Source organism: Cygnus atratus, chromosome 3 (assembly GCF_013377495.2).
Source record: "Cygnus atratus isolate AKBS03 ecotype Queensland, Australia chromosome 3, CAtr_DNAZoo_HiC_assembly, whole genome shotgun sequence".
Lineage (NCBI taxonomy): Eukaryota > Metazoa > Chordata > Aves > Anseriformes > Anatidae > Cygnus > Cygnus atratus.
In genome coordinates this window covers 120,026,772-120,044,336 of record NC_066364.1, presented here as the reverse complement: position 1 = coordinate 120,044,336, position 17,565 = coordinate 120,026,772, and the positions used below count along the sequence as shown (strand labels likewise).

The window sequence follows — 17,565 nt, the reverse complement described above, 5'->3', positions numbered from 1 at the left end:
AAGAGCTTTTAGGCATCAGTAAGGAATCCCCAGCCATCATAAATAAACCATCTTTTTGTTAGCCTAGAAATAATAATGATATGTGGAGAAAAGGGGTGAATGATGTCAAGTGGTAATGTGCCTGACAGTCGCTGTCCCAAATAGTCGAACCCGTTACCTGCCTGTAACTCTGTGTGCCAGTGCCTGACAGTAACCACAGCCAAGCACCTACAGGTTGCCTGTATTTTTCAGGCTCATAATTAAGTGCCTATATATAGATTTAAAATCCTAAGCTGAGGCATACCAGCTGCACTTCTCAAATCAACCTTTATAATCTTCATGGCTAGTTTTTGCTTTTATTTTCGTACTTAAAGATTCCGATAATTTTCATGAATGCTAGTTTGTGTTTAAACCCAATAACTTTGATCCTTAGGTGATGAAGAATTTTACTTCCCTGTTTGCAAATGTGAGCATTATTTGCATGAAATTGACAGAGATAATCATTTATTGCCTGACTTTTTTTTTGAAGGCTCTGCAGTTGTCAAGTTTTCAGAACATCACAAGCGTCTAACCTTATGCCCCGTTGGCTGGATCAGAATCATAGAATTAGAGAATCATCTAGGTTGGAAAAGACCTCTAAGATCATCTAGTCCAACCCTAATCCAACCAGAGCTCCCTGCTGCGGCAAATGTGGCAAGTGGCCAAAGTGGTAGGGGGAGGATTGTCTTCTATTGTGGAGGCTTCGCCATTCATCTCTTTGTGGAAATCAGTTAAAAAAATATATCTGTTCACCTCCCACCATCTGCTTCCAAACTGGGGAAGCTCCCTGCCCTGCCATCTTCTCCGCTGTGCACACCTCTAACCTCCAGTCTTCCACTTTCTGCTCAGACAATGCTTTACCTCATAGTTTGTGGTTGCAAACCTTGAGTTCTTCTTTGCAGAAGAAACACAATTCATGCCACCCACAGTTTGAGCCACAGTGTGGTTAGTGGCCAGAGAGCTGCTTAACAGTGGGCCTTTCTCCAAACCGAGGCGCCCGTGGGGTGTCTGCCTCTTTCTGCCATGTGGCACCTCGGTGCCAAGGGAACAAAGCCAAGAAGCCTGCAGCTGTTCTTCACTCACTTTTGGCAATTCCAAGTTGAGATCTGGGACCGGGAGGGCAGTGTCAGGTACCAACTCAGGGTCTCTTCTATTCTGCCTCTGACATCAGCACCCCCTTTTGATAGCTTTAATCCAATTTCCTTTGTGTATTGATTTTTTTTAAACGTAAAATAGGAATCAAAGTTATTACTGATTTCATCATAGTATTCCAAAGAGTTGCTAATCAATGATTTGATGCCTACAAGATGAATGAATGGGAAACATGAATTAATGTTTGGGGTGTATGGGAATGCCGTGGGAGTTCTGAGGTACAAGTAAATTGTTAGTAAATCGTACTGAGTGAGAGGTCTGAGCTGAAGCCTCACATTTGATGGGAGAGAACTGAACAAATACCATATGGACTAAACAGAGGTACAGCATCTGTAGAAGCAAATAGCATGTGATCAGATCAATAATGTGCATCATTGTGCAGCCATGCAAAACAGGTACGTTACTGTTGCCTGGGGCCTTCATTCTGCCATTTTTCTGATGCTTGCTTGCAGCATTTTCATCCTGACTGTTGTTAATGTAATTTAAACCTAATGTTATTATGGCACCTGGATTTGGAGACATTGGCAAGAGGCCATGGGGCAAGTAGAAAGATGATTTCAACTCTGAGTTGAAAAGAAACTTCGGTACTGGGAGGGCAGGCAGGATAGAAGAATGTCTGGGATGTTTGTGTACTGTTGTAGCCCTTTTCCTCATAATTACATGTAAACTATGTGGCAAGCACTCATACTATTTAGGTGTCTATAGTTTATTGCAATTACTCACATTTGCACCCAACTAGAAGCGTTCCATGAGCGCAGATGGCATCCTGTACACTTTAAATTCAGCTCAATATATTGGGCTAACTGTCATTTACATTAAGACCACTTTATATCACTCACCCAGCATAATGTGGCTGTAAATGAAGAGCAAATTCTATTTACACCCACCTCTGCAGAGTGACCTTAGTTTAAATGAGAATCAGGCCCATAATCTGTATAAATATATGCACTCTGTTACATTAAGGTTATTTATTACATTGTGCTTGGCCTGAGTATGCATGGAGACTTACCATAGATAATCCATAATCCAGAATTAAACTATTAATACGCATTTTGAGAGTGGCAGCCATAACCTCAAAATTCCTTGGTTTAAGTATGACCTTTAACTTTGTTTGAATATATTTTTTTAATGTATGAATAACAAATTAACGTCGGTTGATAAAAAACATTCTGATTCCTTTGTACCATTTGCATCAATCCATACTTAACTTACACAAAGCCTTGAAGATTAGAAGGCTTAATCACTCATAATATTTATTTGTTTTTAAATGTCAGATCACATTTAGTTCAACATACTGTCAGTCTTGTTCCCCCCCACCCTCTGGTGTTAATGAAACTACGGCAGTAAGTACTCTTCTTTTTCTGTACGAAGACACAATCTTAGCAAGATGACAAACCACATTGTACCTTCCCTGTGTAAAGGAGTTGTTTTCTGTATCCTCCTGCACATGGAATTGAAGTCTGTCTTGTTCCTCTGATATGGCCTCCTCCTTTCAGTAGACCTGGTGCAGGAAGCAGCCACATTACTTGTTGTCAGGAATAATTTTTTCCTTTCCTGCAGCCATGTCTCTGCTTATGGAAGGTGAGCTATGAACAGCAGTAGCTGTTCCCAGTTCTCCAACAGGACCACAGCTTCCTGTGTTTTCACATGTTGTGTGGTGGTGTACTGGAAAGAGTGCATTACTCATGAAAATAACACAAAGAAGTACACTGCTCTGGACAAGACCTTTCATGTTTTAGAACCCTGCTTTAAGCATAGTACGTTGCATTGCTGCAGAGATTGACTTCCCTTGTAGCATGTACTCGACAAATGACATAAAAATGGTAATTAGAGTATTGCACAGTTTTTCAGCAAGTGTCTAAATAACTGCGGATTTCCAGCATGATTTTTTTAAGTGCTTCTTGACCTTTCTTTTGCTGGTCCTGAAGTTCATTCTTTGATCCACTCCTGTTAAGCAAAGTGCTTGAAATCAGTGAGACTCACCAGACTGAGTACTGGATTTCGTTTTTCATTTTTTTCCAGCCTTTGAGCAAAGACTTGGTGGTCTTGCTATATCTATTATGGTCATGGAAGTTAAGTCCTGCCAGAAAGTCTTAGGATCAGAGTTTCTAGTGACATGAGAGAATCTAAATATTTCTGTCAGAATTGAGACAACATTGTGCTACAGCTCGAATAAGAGCCGTAAGGATGGATTGGGGAAATCAGTTATCTGTCAATACAGCTTATAACTATATGTTAAAATGCACTCACATTATAGCTGTACCAAATGGAGCCTCAGCAAAATCACATTGATTTAACTGTGGCATGTCTTTCTTTCCACAGTCCGCACCTGAAGTTTAACAATCTGACCTTGATTTCAATTCATGGCCTTCCAGGAAAAGACCTTCCAGCCTCCAAACATAGAAGATTTTTAATTAACAGGTTTGATTTAATATCTAAACAATTCCATAGCTTCAAAGGAAAGCATAACACTTTGTAATTTTCTGTGAACTTGTGCTAAATTTTAAATAGGAACATAGGCAGGTGCTCTCAAAATAATCAAGTCTCTCTATACAACATGCATTCACCTGTGAAATGTGTTAAATATAACTGTTACTAGGGAAATAGCACAAAGCATTACTAAAGCAGTAACTTCAGGACGGTGGTCCATCATATTATACCAGAACGCTGCTCTGCTGTCCAAGACTTCTTAGATTGCTTAGATCTCCAGGTTAAGGATAGATGACAAAAGATGTATGTTTGATGTTTAAATATTGCTTAATTTAACTTCCATGAGTTTTGTTCCAAATAATGCTGACAACCTGGGAGGGAGCAGAGTACGCAGGGGAACATTTAAGATAAAGTTGACAGACTTGGAAGAACTGTGCTGCATCAATCCTGCTGCTTGTGAACTGTTTGTGTGTCAGTCATTGGCCTGTGTTTGGAAGTCTTGCTCCAGTCCCTTATGCTCACTGTCCCCTGGCTGGCAGAGCTATGATTCTGGTGCAGAACATCTCAAGGGAAGACTGAAAGATGCTTGTGTCCAGTGAGTGGTCAAATATTTTCACAAGTTTTCTTGTTTGCCAATGAGTAGAGTAGCTTCCAACTACTAGGATAAAATTTTGCCTCATTAAAATTCACAGTGTATAATTCTCACTTAAATTTAGTATATTTCTTTTAGACATTTTATTTTTTATATTGGAGTAGTGACCAGGAATCCCCGCTCCAGAGAAGATCATTGTTGTTCTGGACAGTGAGAAGCACAGTCATTTTGAGTAGCTGGGGATGAACTTGGTATAATTTATTTGGATTTGGCATGTGACGTTTGGAACCAGCACATTGTTCTTACCAATTTTTTACTTAGAAAGCAGTAAAGCCCTCAGGAGACAGCTCTTTAAATGACAAAACAACTCAATGTCTCCTTAAAACAGAAATCTCTACAAAGCCATGGAAATGGTGTGATGTGGACATGTTTAAAACTAACTTACCATATTTGGAATTCTGCCCTGTGAAGAGTAAGAAATTTTTGATAACTAGTTACCAGAATTAATTTTTTTTACTGTAGAAAGGGGTGTTTTTAAGTACAAGTCTAGGAAATGAAGAGATTGTATACTCACACAAATGCATGTACACTTTTTCTGGAATATACTGTAAAAAAAGACTTGTAATAACAAAATATCCACCCTGACAGAAAGTTGCTGTTCATGGCTGTCATCCCCAGAATTAGCTGTTAACATTTGAAAGCAGATTAAGAGTGAAATGGAACTCTGCAGGGTATGATTTTTGAAAGCATCCCTGTGATTTTGGAGTGTCAGTCTCCCAGGAGCCGTGTACCTCAATTATAAAGGTGCTTTTGAAAAACCTCATCTCTTCTTGATGTCCGTTTTATTTATAGATTTCTGCATGATTATAGTTCAGAATTGTAAGTGATTTTCTTCACTTATTTATTTCCCTCTGGTATTTGTGAGTACGGAGGATGCAGAGCACCTCAGAAAGCCTGGACATTCTGTTCTAAAATTCTTCGGGACATGAAAGCAACTTTGTTTGTTTCTCCCTTTGGTTCTCTATTTGTTATTGTCATCATCCTCTAGGATAATTTTGGGAAATCACTAACAGCAATTAATGTGTACCAGTCAGCTCTGATGTTTTAGAATGCGTATTCTGGTACTAGGAGTAAAATAAGTTGTCGGTGTTGAGTCTCTGAGTTCATAGAATCATTAAGGGTGGAAAAGCCCTCCAAGATCATCTGGTCCAACCATACCCCTACCACCAATATCACCCACTAAACCATGTCCGTGAGTTCTCTTAGTGAAGAGTAGCGTTTTTCACATCTACACATTTCCCTCATAAACCTGCCAATTTTGTTTTCTTTTGGATAACCAGTATGATAATTTCTCCTTTATGCCTGTTAATATTCGGTTCATCTTGCAGAGGAATTCAGTTGCATTTTACAGACTTTTGAAAGTTTGTGGGTAGGGGTCATTTTAGTGAGTTTCCAGCATCTTTCATTCTTATATTTTGGAAAAGTTCATTTGGAAATAGATCACCAAGAAAAAAAATGGATATCCCTGCCTTCCTCTTTCACCTCTGACAAGCATTTTACTACCTTTCTACTTATTTTTAAACTTTTCAGACTAACACTTTGGTACAAAGGTGTTAAAATACCAGTGGTGCCATAATTGTATTTGCGTCTCACCATATCTGCTATTGGTGAAGCTGAGTACCAAATGAAGCACAAGTGAAAAAAAAATAACATGAGAATCTAGAATAGGATAAAAAATGGATTATTAAAATATTTTCTTTGCATGTGCAAAAGTCTCCTCCTCACATCAAGCTGCAAATGAAAAGCAACGTAAAGCATTTATTTCTGACTTTGTTTTTAAATTATGTGGTTGTATGGCCCAGTGCTGGGAGGGATTATTCGGTTTTAGCAGAAAGTTGTCAATTTGTAACTGAGTATTCCATAATGACTAATCTTTTACTATAGGCTGCAGTAAACTCACAGCAAGAGAACAGACTTGAACCACTAGGGGACTTTGGCTAACTCACCAGATGTCTAATTAATGCCTGCTGTCAGCTGCTGAAATGTCACTTACAGATATTCTTTCTTCACAGCCACTGTTTTAATGATGAAGATTATGCACAGATGTCACTTTGTTCCTGGGTTAACATTGTGGTTGGTAAAATGATTGGCATAAATCGCACTGCCAAATATATAGTTATTTCCAAGCAGAGAAAAGTACCGTATGACTACCTTGTTCTCTGCATGGGACAGAAATACCAGGTAAGATTGTGTGCAGAGTGAAGAAAAAAGAAAAAAAAAAAGAAAAAAAAGAAAACATTTTTTTAGAGTGAAGAGCATTTCTGTGGTCAGCAAAGGAGTAGAGTACTCCATAGCAATTGTATAACCAGAAAGCAGCCCTACAGCATGGCAGGTTGTTCTGCTTCAGTGCAGCTATAGAGTTTGGAGCAGATAAGAGAGGGAGATTTACAAATTTTTCTACAAGTAAAGTCACTGCTCAGTACCAGATATTAAGCAAAGCTGCCAGTATTTTGCCTCTGTGACCATTAAACCCACTGAAGAGTAGGCCCAAACAACATGTGGCCCCAGCCACAGGAGACTTAACTCCAGCTGGTGTAACACCATTTGACCTAGTTTTGGCAATGGAGGCAATTCCTTATCAAATTAATTACTCAGTTCTCATGATGACCATGCCTAGGCACCTACAAGGTGCTGTATGTTATTGTAGCACACAGTTGTGTTTCAAGTGAGATAAAATGCTTCAGGGAAGGTGACCTATGGTATTCAGTGGAGTCTCACAGCATTTATGTTGGGGGACACAATCCTGGGAAGTGAAGGCTCAAGAGTGAGAAGGACCAGTTTTCCAGCTGGGGTGCTTTGTTTTAGCCTTGGTGACAACTAAAGCAATTTTGCCATTCCCCTGGTTTACAGCAGCAGTGCAGGTCTCAGAAGAGAGTGTGTGTAAAATGAACTTGTGTGGGGTAGAACTGAGAGCTCTGTCTTGCTGCTGAATCAGACCTCTGTGTACTAGATAGTTTCTTCCAGTTCTGTATCATTAGTTTAATTGTGATTGCACTATTGACTTTGAAATGGGTATGGGGCATGTTCCATGAAACTTCTGCATTACATGGAGGACAACATGTGTGCAACAGATTTGTGGAGCAAGAAAAACTCATTTTTTTCTGTAATCGCTCTTCAGAGTTGAGACACACTTCAAATGACAATCTATGTTCACTGTTCATCAGGGATGAAACAGAAGTTAAAGTATGGTCTGAATGACTTTAAGTGCTCCTAGAAAAAGATATTTGGAGGCAACTCTAATTTGCAATATAAGTTGTGGGAAATAGCTACACTGGAGGAGAAAGAAAAATAAGGAAGCAAGAAAAAACTCAGGTTTTATCTGTCTTCAAGAAGAAAGCAACATCTATTCTTACTTCTAAGCTCTATAAAATAAAAAAGGAAGGAAGGAATTATTTTTATCATATGGTTTCTTTTTTATTACATAGAGCTGATTTTAAAAATCTTTCTTAGCAGTGCTCCAAGATTTATGCCATATATTCATTCATTCATTTGTTCCAGGTCGTGTCTCCTACTGGAGCAGATGTCAGTAAACTCCCAACTAACAGAGATGTCCTAAGTGAATGGCCACAGAGATACACAGGGAAAGTCCCTTCCAATCATTTTACTCTCAATGACGATCAGGACTGCTTAAAGGCAATGCACTGGCTGGAAGAAAACATCGTCAACTCAGAAGGTAGGGGTTTTGGTAAACACACGCACATTTGCAGAAATGTTTTCTAGGCTTATTTTTTCCTTAATTCCATGGTGTGATTGGTGCCTGATTAATTCCAACAAAGTCTTTCATCTGCTGTGCTTTGTTTTCCAGATGAATTTAAAATTTGTTGTCATTTTTGATACCCAGTATATTTAGCTAGGAAAAAAAAAAAAAAGCTTGAGATAGATTAATTATCTATAATTATTATATAAAACAAAATGAATCCCAAATGCAAAGCTAGTTAGAGTCATTAATTTGACAATTAAATAATAATTTAATTAGTGAGTGTGTTTTTATGTTGTATAGAAAAATACCTAGATTCAAGGCATAACATGAAGAAAACAGGTCTAAATTGGGAGGTGGGTTTTTTTTCAGTACCTGTCATCTCTGTGTTCTGTTGCATCAGTTACAGATTTACACATAGAACTGCAGGCTCCCTGTATTTTCTTTTATCCCTTTACATCACACATTTGTGCAGGTTTTTGTCCATCATACCTGTATTTCCTGAGCCTGCTCATGTGTGTGTTGTTCATATATTCACTGAATGTGCATGCTATAGAAAACACCTGGTATCATCCAGGCTTCTGAGTTAAACTCTTTCGACTGCAGAAAAAGAGATCAAACAGTGAATGAACTCACGTATCATCTCTTCTTTGTGCCAGATCTGAGTCAGGGCAGAGTTCAGAGGAGGAAAGCTGTCTTTGTAGAAAGTTCCTGTCAATTGAATGCAACAAGAATTTCCTAAAAATGTAGTTGAACTGGCTTACTTGGTAGAGAGTAGAATAATGAAAATTGATAGTTATTTGCCATGGTCTGCTAAGTTTGTGTCTTGCTTGGCAGACCTTTAAGGAAGTTCTCAAGATACTGGAGGTTTCTTTATCATCCTCCAAGTCTGGCTGTGGTCAGGTCAGAAGACAATAAACATGGTAATGTCTCAGGTCACGTTTTCCTCAAATAGCTTCCTGGCCTCAGGCATGTAAATAAAGCAGTCTGTATGGTTTTGCCTAGTGTCCTGCTGACATGCACAGCTGCGTTTGCATAAACAGATGAGGTGGTTGCTTCTCCCTATTTGTTACTGCTCATCTTTCATGTAAATCTGTGCATGCCCAGTCCTGGAATGTGCTCCAACACACCTGAGCAGAAATGCAGCTGAGAAGGAGCCAGCGTCCAGGATGCAAGGCACCCAGAACTGCTCCTCAGGCACAAGAGCAGTCTTACTACACCTCATCTCTTTTGGGACCAATGCACCTTTATTAATACTAAGTTAATATTAATAATTTCAGTATTGCTGCTGGCTTTTGCTGTGGTGTAAAGATGGATATATTCGTTAGGCACTATCATGTCTTCAGCTGTAAGCTAAATCTACGGCTTCTGCTGTGTTGAGGCATGTTTCCTGCCAGAGGGTGCCTGGAAGCACGCGGCAGGGTCCTGTGGGACTGAGCCCTGGGCTAGGGCCGGGGCCAGGAGCAACACCCCCAGAGCTGGGGCAGCTGGCACAGCGGGCTCAGGGCATGGGTCTGTGCTCAGCTGCCCCAGCTCCATGGAGGGCTGAGGAGGAAAAGCTCTGGACAGGAGAGGGGATGAGTATACCTCCAAGACCACTGGTAGTTCTGGAGCTTTTTTTGAAGGGAAGTGTTAATCACTGAACTTCACCGTGTGAGTCTTATTAGCCTAATTGGATGAAAACTTCGTTTGGTAGCACTGATTTTGAGAGCGGCTTTTAATTAGGAGTTAGAGTAGAGGTTTTAAACTGCCTTTTTTTTCCCGTGCAAATGCTGGGTACCACTTCATTCTGGTTGAAACCAGCGGGTGCTTTTTTACCAAAGTTAAGCGGAGCAGGATCAACCTGGTAGCAGGCTGGCAGGAGGAATCACATGTGCTGAGCAGCAGGCGATGCTGGAGGACCCGTGGGACAAGCAGCGAGCCACATCCTTCACTGCTCCGCAGCTGCCCACTCCTGGGCCGGCAGCTCGGGAAGGGCCGACTGCTGCCTGGGGCCCAGAGCAGGGCAAGCACCAGCCCCTAGCCCTGGTGCTTTAGCTTCCCTGATGAAACCCAGCCACCTAACGCATGTAACCTATTACAACTGTAATTGTAACTAATTGAAATTCATCTCCTATTAGCACTGCACTTTCCATGAAAATAAAAAGTAGGATGGGAGTAAAGTAAGGAACAAAACTGTTTTAATGGCCCAAAATCGAGCAATTATTTTTTCTCTTTACCTAAACATAGTTTACTGCCTTATTAAAAGCATGTTTGTAGGAATACTATCGTATTAAAATTCCAGTGCCTGAATCACCAACCAGAGACACTGATGCTTTAGCTAATACAGGTTTTCTTCTTTAGCTTTTGCAAACTAAAAAGAGTCAGGTCATGCTGGGGTCACTGAAATCTTGTGCTTCCACTTGTGGAAAATGAATGAGCCTGCTCTGCAGCAGAACACTGACATTTGAGTAATAAATAATAAAACTACTCTAGTGGTCTTTATTTATGGCTGCTTTTTTCCATGGAAGATTATTATGTTTACTCACAGATAGATACATTTTCATGTAGTTAAATAATAAAAGCATCCTGAGGAATTGCTATCTGTCCAGTGAACATAATTTCAGTCCATAATGAATATCAGTAGTTCCTTGACTACTAGCACTGTAATCTAAAAAGCCACTAATATTGTAATAAGCAGAAACCGTAAATTGTTGATTTACAAGAGGTCAGTAAAGGAGCATTGCTTTCCTTAATCCAATGTAGTTGTATTAAATATTACCATATAAAACAGAATTTTAATTTTCCTTGAGAAATGTGGGGCTGGAATCTGATCTTGTATATACAGAAATGCCAACATGTAATGCAATCACTGAACTCCCCCTGAGGAGGCTGGTTCCACCAAATGGTGAAGATCTCTCTGCTGCCCAGACTTTCATGCCTTAGAGTCAGAATGACACTTTGCTAGGCTGCACCTTAGGTAAGTGTAGTGGGTTTACGTGGCAAGGTTTTGGTAGCAGGGGGCCATAGGGGTGGCTTCTGTGAGAAGGATCTAGAAGCTGCCCCATGTTTGGTAAGGGCCCCACTGCTGACCAGAGGTGAGCCAATAAGTGATGTTGTTTTGCGCCTCTGTGAAAGCATATTTAAGTCAGGGGAAAAAAAAATGCTGCACCTCACAGCAGCTGGGAGAGTGAGAGGAGTGAGGAACAGCCTTGCAGGCACCAAGGTCAGTGAAGAAGGAGGGGGAGAGGTGCTCCAAGCACCGGAGCAGAAGTCTCATGCAGCCTGTGGTGAGGACCATGGTGAAGCAGGCTGTCCCCCTGCAGCCCATGGAGTACCACGGTGGAGCAGGGTTCCACGCTGCTGCCCATGGAGGAGACCACGGTGGAGCAGGTGGACCTGCACCAACAGAGACTGTGGCCTGTGGAAGACCCCTGCCGGAGCAGATTCCAGGGCAGACCTGTAGCCCATGGAGAGGAGACCACGCAGGAGCAGGTGACCTGGCAGGAGCTGCTGCCTGTGGGGGACCCAGGTTGGAGCAGTTTGCTCCTGAGGGATGGACCCTGTGGTACGGACCCATATCTGGAGCAGTTCTTGAAGAGCTGCTGCCTGTGGGCAGCCCATGCCGGATCAGTCCAGCAAGGACTGCATCCCGTGGGAGAGACCCCACAGCACAGGGGACAAGAGTGACCGAGAAGGAGTGGCAGAGAAGAAGCGCTATAGACTGTCCATAACCCCCATTCCCCCGTTCCCCTGCGCCGCTCGGGGGAGGAGGTGGAAGAGGGTGGATGGGGGAGGAAGGTGCTTTTGGTTTCTTTCCTTTGTTTCTTGCTTCTCTAGCGTGTTAGTAATAGGCAATAAATCTTACTATCTCCTATGCTGAGTCTGTTTTGTCCATCACAATAATTACTGTGTGATCTCCTTGTCCTTATCTCAACCCTTGAGCCCTTTTCATCGTATTTTCTCCCTGTTACTCTTTGAGGAGGGGGAGTGAGAGTGGTTGTGGTGGAGCTTGGCTGCCCACCCGAGTAAAACCACCACAGTAAGCACTTCTTATTCCCTGTTGCCACTGAGAAGGGAGTTCTCAGTCTGTCCTACAAAAGCTGTGTCATTTTGCAAGGGTTACCTGAAGGCGGAGCAGATTGGAGAGCCTGGCGATGCTTTCTATTCTGACAGAGAGGGCAGGGAGGAGAGGAGCAGTTTTCGGGCCTTGCTCAGATGAGTACTTAGTGCTTTATATTACACTGACCTTAGATAAAGCACACAAATGCCCCGACGTATCCAGGTTTGCCTCCCCCCTTGCCAGGAGGGCTGCGAGTTACAGAACCTGCTACCTCCCATCCTCGCCTGTTTGCTCTCGTCTTTAATTACGCAGTTTCAAGTGGTACCGCTTCAGTGGGCAAATGCTGCAGGATCCTACCAAACAGCTTGCGGCTTTGGAGCGAAAGGCATTCCCTTGAAAGGTGGGAAGTGTAGGTCTGAATCAGAGCTCCCTTTGCCTGAGGGTAAAGATGGAGCTGGTTGAAATAGTGGCAATGCACTGTGAAAGGAGCAGTGATATCCAAAGGCTGCTTTCATACCTGTCACAAGCGTCTGCCTCGAACGTGCTGGTTTCCCAGCAGTGTGCAGTTCTGGCTGGGCTGCTTCGCAGCACAGCATCAGGCCTTTGGGCCTCCCATCAGCCACCTGCGCAGAGCAGCACGGGACTGCGTCCGCAGGGGCCTCTCCGCTGTCTGGAGATGGAGGCTTGGCAAGAGGAAGCCACAGAGCTGGTGACCTCCTGTACTGCACAATGCCTGGTTTTCTCTATGTTGGTCTTTCTAGTTTGTGTATGTTTTTCTGCATGATGCATTTAATTTGCTCCTGTTCCCCATGTCCCTCCAGTAAGTGCTTTGACTAAGCAAAACTGAGCAAAATTGAGGAGAGAGAGGAGAAGAAAATAAAAATGGGTGGTTTTTTTTTGTTCCCAAAGGATTTTCAATCAAAATAATTTCAAATTATGGGGTCAAAATGAATGGCATACTTCTGTGTTAAGTACTTGCTTACTTTGTGGGATGTTTTGTACAGATTCTTCACTAAATTATCTTAGCTACTGTTGCTAGGTAACATTGTTTGGTTCATAGCATCAGAGAAATAAGAGGGTCAAAGAGAGCAATTTTGTGTTATTATCATCTGAGTTACACTAATAAGGTTTTCATTGTACATCTTAGAAATTTCCCCCCCCTTTTTTTCCCCCTTAGGGAACGTCATTGTCTATGGGAATACAATTGACATTTACACCACGGTAGAAACCCTCTTATCTCTTGGAATTAATGGTTCTCGCATACATCTCGTGCAGCCTCCACTCAGCTCAAATGTTACTTGCCTTAACAACAGTGAAATCGAAAGTGCTGTTCAGGAGGCACTGTCAGAGGCTGGTGTGTCTGTTTATTATGACAGTATCCTGGCACAGTGGAGCAAAGGCGACGACCCAGACCTTATCACTTGTGCTGCTTTCACTACTAATACAAAACCATTCAAATTGCAGTGTTCGGTAAGTATATGCTTTCATTGTATTTCCTTCAGTCTGTTCTTTAAGACAAAGACCATCAAATCATGATAGTCCCTTGCTGATTTATCTATTTTCTCATTGTCTCTAGAAGAATTAGCATTCAATTATTAGTCTGAAGGATTGTTTTGTAAAAATCCAAATAATACCATTGTTAATTCCCTGACTGATTTGGATTTAAATGTATTTTAGTCAGCTGACTCACAAGTAGTTGTTCACTGCTGAGTGAGAAATACTCCTAATACGTTTTCAGCATAATTCTAGAAATTTCTCCCTCACCATTAATGACTACATTTTTGTTCATCTACCTTATCTAGGTAAATTACATACACACACTCACACATCCATGAGATCTGAGATGGTTTTTAACCTTTCCCAATGGGCAAAGCAGCCCTGTTTCTCATCATTGGGCTTAATCTGTGTGAGTGAGCTTCTAGTAGAGTCATTTTAAAACGTGCATCCTTAGGAAGCCTTAAGGCCCTCACAGCACATCCCCACTGCCTGCAGGCTCCTTTGTGCCTCAAGTCTGCTGTAGTTCTGGAAAGGAGGGACCACGTAGCACCCCCAGAGAGGTCCCCAGCCACCGGTGGTCCCTCCAAATCATTTTTTTCCCAGTCCTTTTCCATGTATGGATATCTTAGCCTTTCCTGAAGGAGGTGAAGACCTTGCACAACACTTTTATCCACTGGCAGTCACCTTTGATCACCATATCAGTAGCGACGTTCCTCTTGCTCTCTCCTCATATGCAGATCTTCAGTTTCTCCCCTCTTTCCCTAAAATCCCTCTATTTTTATTCTTCTTCCACAGAGATGTGAATCTGGTTTTCGTAACTTAATATCCACTCACCACCTCCCCATGAGCCCGTCGCCTCTTTCCCATCACCTTTCCTGTGTGGCCTGTGCCATTCCTTCAAGACCCCATTTCCTCGTGGTTTGTTTCTCTTGCCCTTTGTGCCCCTTGCCTGTCCTTTCTCCAGTCATGGCTCTTGCCTCTTGCGGTCTTACCCGGCCTCTAAGCTGAGGGACATGCAGTTACTTGTGATGTTGGGGGCTTTCTGTTCTCCAAACCCAGTTCAGCTGTCTTGCGGGGCTTGCAGCCGCCTGTGAGGACGGGCTCCAAGGAGGACAGGAGCTCCAGCGAGCATCTGTGTCTGCCAGGGAGCAGGCTGTGCAGGAATTGGCACTGCAGCCGCGCTGGGCCTTTTAGGATTTGAGCCAATGTCAACTGTTGATTGGCAGTTCTTAGGGGTTTAATTTGTAGAGTCCTGTAGGATAAAAACAACAGGAGAAAATATCCTCTTTCTCAAATGCAGCAGCCTCCTTCCTTCCCCTACCAGGCTGACAGATGGCTCCCAGCCTGGAGGCTGCAGCGGTCCCCTCTCTCCCTCCCTCCCTCCTCTCCCCTCCGGTGGCACTGTCCTGCTTGTCAGTAGGCAGGACACCGGCCAGAGCTTCCCTGATTTTGGATCTGCTAGATGGTTAGCCTTTCTTTAGCTGCACATTGTTCATTACCTGTTTATATACAAAAAGCACAGAGGCTGTAGCTCCTCTGCTGCTGTGTGCCTGCCTCACCAGTGGTGCTAAAATTTCCAGCTCTCTTGGCTTCCCTCTCCTGTGCCTTTTCTCCTGACTGGCTTGTCCAGCTGGCAGTAAGCATTTGACACTTGCCTTCAGTCCCTAGGACAGCTCCGTGGTGGTGTAATTGGGTAATTCCTTTACCCTGGTCACAACTGTGTCCTCCCTGAGGCTGACTGTAAGCGACAGATGTGTTCCTGATGGCTGTTTACCCTGATGCGGTTACGTCTCGGGCTGCTGAAGATGAGGGCAGTAATGTAATGCACGCTCATCCGGTAACTTCTTTCACCACCCTTTCCTTGGCTTGCCCAGTAATATTTCTTGGTTGTGGACAGGAGTATTTGTTGTCATGTAATCGTTTTAAAAGCTGAGGGCACTGATGAAGGAGAAAGCTCCTTTTAAAGGATCTGGAGCTTCACAATATATATATTGCAGCAACAAGATGGTAAGTCTTTGTCTGTTCCCTTTGCACACCATGTGATCTCACTGAAAGCATATCTCAACTTTGTCATTACTACTTTTAACCGTCAATGCCCAGTCTACACTCTTGTTCTACGCTCTTGTTGGGAGCTGCCAGCCATCATTTTATCCTTTGTAAGAGGCATCTGTGAAGATCCTGTTTGCAGCTGTAGCTTCTCCCGCTTCTGTTGCTTATGATGCTTTCTGCCAGAGGTGAAGGTGTGGGGCAGGCAGGGGTTTGGGCTTGTGCCCCCAGTCCCGAGCTGCTGTGACCCAGGCTCACTCGCCCATGCTTCATTTCTTGTGCTCCAGGACATGGAGACCCCCGGAGACGCAGGACTTTTAACTTCACCTGTACCTCTCTCATCTTGGCCTGAATAGGCACTTCTTTCCTCGGTGAGCATGTTTTTGGCTCCAGATTTCAGGTGGGCTTTTGCCTCTCTAAATCACTTTTAGACATTGCTGAAAAGCAAATAAATCAGGCATCAAGAGATGTGTTAGATGTACGTGATTCTGAGAGCAGTCTGAGCCACTCTATTAATCAACATGCAGAGCCATGCAGAGCAGGCAACAAAAAGGGAGGGTTGGCAGACCCTGCAGTCCTCCCCCTCGCACTGCACTGGGTTTCAGAGCAGCTCTTGGGGCATCCAGTGCCTTTTGCACGACGTGCTGTGTGCACATCTGTTCCACACCGGCACCTAGTGCATGGGTCGAAACGGTGGCTGCTTCCAGCTCCACCTGCTTTGTGGTGCTCGTCGTGGTGGTGCTGCCTCAGCTCCCATTCTGGGGAGTGGGGGTCTCATCTGCTTTCTGGCATCCCAGGAGAGGGACTAGGCAGATGCCACAGGAGGACAAAAGAAGAGAATTATCACTAGCTTTTTCTTTCAGACCTAGAGGAGGAATTCAGGGATTTAGGGCTATTTTCTTTCAATGCCCTTGAAATCTCCTGTGGGGAAGACAAGCTCATGGCCTCAGTAGATGCTGCTCCTGGAATAAATCCCTACCTCAGGGCCAGTTCTGTAAGCTGAGCAGTAGGACAGAGGGGGCGGTGTTTACAGAGTGGAAGTCGTGTCTCTTTTCACTCCCATAAACCAAAATGTACTGAATATGTATCAGCTCCGTTTATTACCAGATTCAGAAATGGACTGCCAGATATACCAAGGATTTCACTTAGCCATGGTCTCTGCATTGACCCAGATGATCAGTGGGTCTGTCCGACATCCAAGACCTGTGCCCTGTGCCCTGTCTCTGAGAGCAGGGTAACTCTAAGCAGTAAGGGCGTGCAGAGTAATCTGCTTCCTAAAGCAAGCATTATACAGGCCTGGAATAGTTAGAGATGTGTTTCAGCCCTGACGAAGTTTGAATGTGCTCTCCAAAGTTTAGGTCACTATGAGGTATATTAAATTTGAGTGCTTTCCTTTTCATGTACATGTTCAGTCTTTTTATACCTCTCACAGACTTCTTGGCCTCCACAGCACTGACTGGCATAAATTCAGTACTTTGAATGAGGATGAAATTTCTTCTGAACAATTTGAATTTCCTATCTTGCAATTTCATTGAATGTGCCTGTGCTGGTAGCCATGGTTGCATAGTTTGCTGGTATACAGTTAGGCACAACAGTTTGAAAAATATTTGTAATATATGGTTATGCTGCTAAAATACAAACTACATTGTGCTTTTTCTATTAATTAGTTTTTCAATTTAGCTTCACCATTTGAAAGAAGCAAAACAACTTTATGAAGAATTCAAGTCTGTTTCATATACTAACACAGAAAATGTGCACATCTACTCAGGCTATCTGAGATACATAATCTTAGAGTTTTTTTTATCAAATTAATTTACTTAACCAGAAGTAGGTGAGTCTGGTTTAGTAATTCTCCCCTTCTGATCCAATATTTATAGCTTTAATTTTAGTTGCTATGAATATTGGATAAGAAGGATTTATCTGTGTATACAAAATCCAACTGCATTTCATGTTCCTATTTTTATAAAATAAATAACATTCAGAATGAAATGTATCTTTTTATTTATGAAATTAGCCAGTAACTAATGTATA

At 42.7% G+C, this 17,565-nt stretch overlaps 1 protein-coding gene across 1 annotated transcript in view; it reads left to right on the top strand.

Annotated features, from left to right (window-relative positions):
• The window catches only part of CFAP61 (cilia and flagella associated protein 61), a 106,952-nt gene that overhangs the window by 64,351 nt on the left and 25,036 nt on the right, over positions 1-17,565 (top strand). Inside the window, exons 18-21 of the mRNA XM_050709837.1 lie at positions 3,493-3,591; positions 6,265-6,433; positions 7,751-7,925; positions 13,169-13,461. Of these exons, the coding sequence (XP_050565794.1) occupies positions 3,493-3,591; positions 6,265-6,433; positions 7,751-7,925; positions 13,169-13,461 (736 nt within the window). The remainder of the gene's footprint in view (positions 1-3,492; positions 3,592-6,264; positions 6,434-7,750; positions 7,926-13,168; positions 13,462-17,565) is intronic.